General features: G+C 48.7%; 1 protein-coding gene and 1 non-coding gene across 2 annotated transcripts; both read left to right on the top strand.

Moving 5' to 3' along the window:
* Window positions 1–3,636: 3,636 nt before the first annotated feature.
* On the top strand, window positions 3,637–3,709 carry TRNAE-CUC. Its single transcript has one exon. It is a non-coding gene; the product is annotated as a tRNA-Glu (tRNA).
* Window positions 3,710–4,153: 444 nt separating this feature from the next.
* On the top strand, window positions 4,154–5,063 carry LOC123414653. Its single transcript, XM_045106672.1, has 3 exons — window positions 4,154–4,336; window positions 4,406–4,620; window positions 4,708–5,063. Exons 1-3 carry the CDS (start codon window positions 4,244–4,246, stop codon window positions 4,970–4,972), a joined length of 573 nt encoding a protein of 190 aa, XP_044962607.1. The 5' UTR covers window positions 4,154–4,243; the 3' UTR covers window positions 4,973–5,063.
* The last annotated feature ends 1,265 nt before the right edge of the window (window positions 5,064–6,328 follow it).

Below are 6,328 nucleotides of genomic sequence, written 5' to 3' on the forward strand. Positions count from 1 at the left end.
CCGTGTTCCAAGCGGTTGTACCGCTTGGGACTTAGCCATGCCCAGCGGCCAAGTCTCTATCCCTATCCTTCCAGCTCGTGTTTTCCCCCCATTGTTGACCTTCTTATAGCTTGCTAACTCTCAATCCCTCCAATGATTCTTGCTAGTTCTTGAGGGAAAAGAGAGAGGAGATCTAGATCCACATCTTCACCAATCACTTTCTCCTCTATATGAGGGGAACCCCTTGGATCTTGATCTTGGAGTTCTTTGTGTTCTTCCTCTCATTTTCCACCATAGAATTAGTTGTTGTAGTGGGGTTTGGGAGAGAAGGACTTCGGAACTCCATGTGCCCTTGCCATTGCATTTGGTGCATAAGTTTGAGTTCTCCACGGTGATACGTGGAAGTGAAGTATGAGAAGCTTATTACCCTTGGGTACTTGGTGCCCTAGAAATTGTTCTTTGTGGATGCTTTGGCGTCCTAGAAGCTTGGTGGTGCCTCGGAGCTCAATCATTATGGTGTAAATCACCGGGCAAGCCTCGGGGTCTCCAATTAGGTTGTGGAGATTCCCCGAGCGTTTGAGGTCATCTCGGAGCCACAGTCCATTATGGTGAAGCTTCGTGGTGTCGTTGGGAGCCTCCAGTTAAGTTGTGGAGACTGCCCCAACCTTGTTTGTATGGGTTCGGTGACCGCCCTCAAGGGTCCCTTAGTGGAATCATGGCATCTTGCATTGTGCGAGGGCGTGAGGACATTACGGTGGCCTAAGTGGCATCTTGGGGAGCATTGTGCCTCCACACCGCTCCAAACGGAGATTAGCATCCGCAAGGGTGTGAACTTCGGGATACATCATCATCTCCGCGTGCCTCGGTTATCTCTTACCCGAGCCCTCTACTTATGCAGTTTACTTTATGATAGCCATATTGTTTCTTGTTATATATCTTGCTATCACTTAGTTTTTTATCTTGCTTAGCATAAGTTGTTGGTGCATATAGGTGAGCCTAGTTGTTTTAGATTTTGTGCTTGACAAATTATACGTTAGTTTTGTTCCGCATTTGTTCAAGCCTAAACCATAATTATTTTAAAGAGCCTATTCACCCCCCTCTAGGCGACATCCACGTCCTTTCAGATAGGTCAATGGGTTAAGAATGTTTTATTTCGACAATGATGATGACGGCGAGGACCAAGATGACCAGGATGATGGACACAACCAAAATGACAAGGACGTCCATGAAGATGAGGACAACCAGGATGATTACGATAGCCAGAATGACGAGGATGAGCAAGATGATGAGGATGAGACGAATGATGCTGATGATCCATTCCTTTCTGCAATTTTCTCTCAAAGAATGAAGAAGTTCATTCGGGATTATACCATGAATGTCACGGCGATGTTACCATCCAATGTGGCATGCGGAAGCCCTTTGTTCACCATCTAACTAAAATCAATGCCGTCAAAAAAGTCATGGTGCGGCGTTTTGTATTCTTCCATATTTCTTATCACAAGGAAGTATGGTGACATGTCTAACATTGTGTGGTCTCTATTTGCTCTTGATGATGCGGAGTTCATAAGCTACCTATGAAGATGTTTTCCGGAGTGGACATCCCCGCCGTCGGCACCGCTGGAGTACGCCATGGACCAACAGGGTGTGTCACCAACATTCAATACAAGACGGAATGAGACTGGCGCATATCCTGCTATGGTCCGGCTGGCAGGAGTTCATGACGGTAAAGAGAGAACTAAGGGTGGACACTCTTGTGATAATCAACATAAGGAAGAGCAATCGCGGTGATAATCAACATAATGATGGTTGTCGCTGACCATGTTTAGAAATATGGTCTAAGTCATGAATATAGCAGTCGATGAACTGTTAGTTAATTAGAATGTTAAGACGGATGTGATCGATACATTGATGTTTGTTTCTTGAGTCGAATTTTTTTACTTTTTTAACTCTTATTTGGTCATTTATTTCCAAAATGAATTCAGCCTGGTTCAATTATATTGAGAATCATATGACTATCCCTTTTTGGAGTACTCAAAAAAGAACATTAAAGCGAATGGTAGACATGTTTGACTCTTTGACAGTTCAGCTCAATGTTGATCCTAATTGTGTGAGATAGGAGATTCAAGAGATGTTGGCCATGGTGATTGCAGGTGGAGGTGTGTCTCGTGGTGATGTGCATTTCTATGCTTCACAACTTTTCATGAAAATATAGCATCATGATGTATCCGTTGTTTAAAGGACGAAAGTCCTTTTGTGAGGCTCGAGTGGCTTAGGAGGACGTAGAAGGTGACGAAGAATAACTAGCGAGCAACTTAGATGTGTTATTTTATTTGAACGAGTTGATTTCACTATTTGTTGTCAACTCTGTGTTACTGTCATGGACTATTTGATGTTAACTTGTATTGTTGTCATGTACTATTTGCTTTGAACTATTATTGTTGTCATGAATTATTTTGTATGATTTTTATTTCTGGCAAATTATTTGTTACTAGGACTGTAATGTGGCGAATTATTTGTTACTAGGACTGTAATGTGGCGAATCATATGTTTCGCCCACTACACGACCATTTGGCTGACAAGTACGGTCTTAAGTCTTGACTTGCAACATGCGCACCATCAAGAAAGCATCAACACTCTTTTTATGCACCGGGAAATAACTAGCCTTAAATCACATAGACCAGGCGATGTATGGCTAGCATAAGTCTGTTGGGAAACGTTCCTAGCCGGACGATCCGGCTGGTTGCGTGGGCAGCGTACGATCCGGCATCATCCAGTGGGCTCGTGTTGCACCCATGCGCACATGCTGGTAAGCCTCGGCCAGTTTTTTTTAGCTGCGCAACCGTTTTTCTTTCTATACTTATCTCTACATCTCTATTCTAGCTGTGTCATTTCTTTCTATCGTCCTTTTTTGTAGTTGGGAAACGTTTCCCTTTGGCACGTCGGTAGAAGCAACACGCCGGTCGCTCGTTGCCTAAGTGTCTCGCGTGCGACCTGTGCATATGGCCATGCAACATTTTTTCCCTGTGATGATCGTTTAAATTTGCTACAACCGATGTCCAAATTTGCTACATTTGTCCATTAAAAAAGTTGCATATATGTTTGGTTGTAACCTCAGTTCGTTGGATTTTTAGCTACAATCGGTGTTTTTTTTTTGCTACAACCGTGTTAATTTTTGCTACAACCGATATCATTTTTTGCTGCAACCGTTCACTAAAAAAGTTGCATACATATTCGTGAGAGTTGCAACCCGAGTTCACCGGATTGTTTTGCTACAACCCTTTTTTGTTTTGCTACCACGCATCATCAACTTTATTTTTTTGTTAGGACCACGTTGATATTTTTTTTGCTACAACTATATTTTTGTTACAACCGTGGACGAAAATTGTTACATCGTGAACGAAATTTATTCCATTACGAAAATTTTACTGCATAGAAATCTAACGGTGCGGCTCGCGTGCAGCTGGCGAATCGGATGACTCGTGCGCGGACGGTCGAACGATTCGGCCAGCGCGTCGGCGGCGCAGAGCACTGGCCAAGTCTGTTTGGTTATGTTACTAGTCAATCTGTATTCTGCTCGTTATCTAATCAAATTGAAAGCCTTCTCTCTGGACAGGAAGATGTCTATGGAAAGGCTTCTACCTTACCAGATCAGCAAAATCCGTCGTAGTCTAGGTGGTTAGGATACTCGGCTCTCACCCGAGAGACCCGGGTTCAAGTCCCGGCGACGGAATTCCTTTTTAATTTTGTAGGACAGCACAGCTCTGAAGACTCTTCTTTTTTAGTAGCATAGCGTGAACAATCTCTACCGAAAGCAAGACAAACTGTGACCGGTACGCATGCGGCTGGACCTCCCCAATTATCGCCTATTTATTGGTCGGCTTCGGTGCCCGGCAATCCACCGTCTCAGTTGGACGCCCCCCACAGGTAAGAAAGGGGCAAAGCCATCTCGATTTTACAATTTACTGATATGATACGTGCTGTTTCCGCTCATCTTTACACGAACATTTCCGCATCTCCCCGTGAAAAAACTCTTTTCTGCACGCGCATCATGCGTGCAAGAAATGCGCATGCCAATGGCGTCCGGGAAACACAAATTCGCCTCGCCGTTAATGTGGCCTCCAGATGATATGGTAAGCATGTCGATCTCAGCAACCCGGTTTGATTTGATCCGCAGGTATCCCGGCTGAGACGGGGGGTGGCAACATAGAATACATTGATTTAGTGGGAATAAATCTGCCGATCGGGCGGTTGGTCGGTCGATGCCATGGCTCTGAAGCAGAGCATGCGGTTCTGCGCGGCCACCGCGCTCCTTGGCGTGCTCTCCTTCGTCCTCGCCGTCGTCGCCGAGCTCAAGAAGGTATATAATCATAGCTGCATTAGCTAGCGATGCGTGCACGCGCATGATCCATGCCCCTTTCGATCGCAGCCACCGTACGGGACGCCGATCAGAGGCGCGGACGTGGTCGTCTGCCGGTTCCCGCCGGACCCGACGGTGGCGCTGGGCGCCCTCTCCGCGCTCGCCGCCGCGTGCTCCGCCGGGATCGGCGCCGTCTCCGTCTTCTTCCCCTACGACGGCAGGTCCATCCCCAGGAAGGCCCTCTTCGACTACACCCTGCTCCACGTCTTCTTCCATCTCGCCATGTAATAAATCGAATCCATCCAGAACCGCGCCGTTAGCTCATAATTAGCGTGGTTCATACTGTTTCTGTTCCTTTTTTTTTTCTCTAGTGGCGTTACGGTGGCCGGGATAGGGACGACGACGTGGGCGACGGCGACGGAGGCCATGCACCACGTCCGGAACGTGCACCGCGACCTCGGGTACGCCTGCCCGACGGCCGAGACCGGGCTGCTCGGCGCTGCCGCGTTCCTCAACCTCGACGCCTCGCTCTTCTGGCTCGTATGCCTCATGCTCGTCGGCAACGTCAGGGAGGACTACTTCGACGGCCGGGACGAGGTCAGCGGCGACCGTGGCGCGGGGATCGGGGAAAAGTAAACCTCAGTTTTCGCAACATGCGGCATCCACATACCCATTGTAAATTTGTAACCACGCAAGCATGCAATGCAACACGCGCCGTCTCCGTGTCGAGGACTTTTGTTCGTTGGTTGTGCATCAATTTGTGCGGTTCGCATTTGGGGTATGAGACAAATCATCTGCTACCACTAAGAAAGAAAGAAAGCGCATATTCAAATCATACTCTTAGCCTAACAATAAGATCAATGGCTTAAAATATGCATTAATGAAATTGGGCTCACCAATGAAACGCTAATCTCGCTTCCTCTCCGCGCGTTCCACGTCCTCACGCCTCTCGACCCGCAACCTCCCTTATCCCCTCCTTCCCTCAACCGCTCTGCCTCGCCCCTCACGCCCGCTCGCCGCTGCTCCGCTCAACCCCACCCTGCCGCTTCGCTCTGTCCTGCATCGCCCCGCCCTGTCGCTCCTCTCTGTCCTGCCCCTCACGCCACTCGCAGCCCCTCACGTCGCTGCTCTGCCCCGTCCCTCCCGCTGCTTGTTGCCGCTTGCCACCGCTCCATCCCGCCCCTTTCACCGCTCGACCCCACGCCTCCCGCTACTCGCTGGCAATCGCAGTGGGGCAGCAACACGCCCCCAGCCAGGACCGGGCCTGAGAGGGGCGGGAGGGACGGCACGCGCAGGCAATACGGCAGCACACGTGCGCAGTCTCCTCGGCCTCTACTTCATCTCTTCCATGAGATAGGCGACGAATCATGCAGGTACACGGCGCCTCATCCTGTGATTTAGCTGTTGGTGCAATTAACGAAAGAACCTAATGCGATTTGCAAATCCCATCTCTCCTTTTACATGCTTTTCTGATCGTTCATTTGTTCGTCAAGGCAAGCTCTTGCGTGAAGGTCATCCTCCTACATTGTTGTGTTACGCACTTCGATTGCTCGTGTTGCTTTGAGTTAGAAAAGAGGAACCCAATTTTTTTTGGTGAACTGTAAGCAGCAACAAGATCTTGTAATTTCTATTTTTCTAGCCATTCACGTGATCACTGATCAGGTGCCTCTCTTTTGCACTTTTTTAGTTTAATTAATCAGCCGTCTTAATTTCTTCTATCATATGACGACGCGGGCGACGGCGACAGAGGCCATGCATCACGTCTGGAACGTGCACTGCGACCTCGGGTATGCCTACCCGACAGTCGAGAGCGGGCTGCTCGGCGCTGCCGCGTTCCTCAACTTCGACACCTCGCTCTTCTAGCTCGTATGCTTCATGCTCGTCGGCAATGTCAGGGAGGACTACTTCGACGTCCGGGACGAGGTCAACGGCGACTGTGGCGCAGGGATCGGGGAGAAGTAAACGTCAGTTTTCGCAACATGCGGCATCCAC

This window comes from Hordeum vulgare, chromosome 1H, assembly GCF_904849725.1.
Source record: "Hordeum vulgare subsp. vulgare chromosome 1H, MorexV3_pseudomolecules_assembly, whole genome shotgun sequence".
NCBI lineage: Eukaryota > Viridiplantae > Streptophyta > Magnoliopsida > Poales > Poaceae > Hordeum > Hordeum vulgare.

Coding starts and splice junctions, on each gene's coding strand:
- LOC123414653 (XM_045106672.1), top strand. CDS start 4,244: ATGGCTCTGAAGCAGAGCATGCGGTTCTGCGCGGCCACCGCGCTCCTT. Junction 4,337..4,405: donor TCGTCGCCGAGCTCAAGAAG/GTATATAATCAT, acceptor TTTCGATCGCAG/CCACCGTACGGGACGCCGAT. Junction 4,621..4,707: donor GTCTTCTTCCATCTCGCCAT/GTAATAAATCGA, acceptor TTTTTTCTCTAG/TGGCGTTACGGTGGCCGGGA.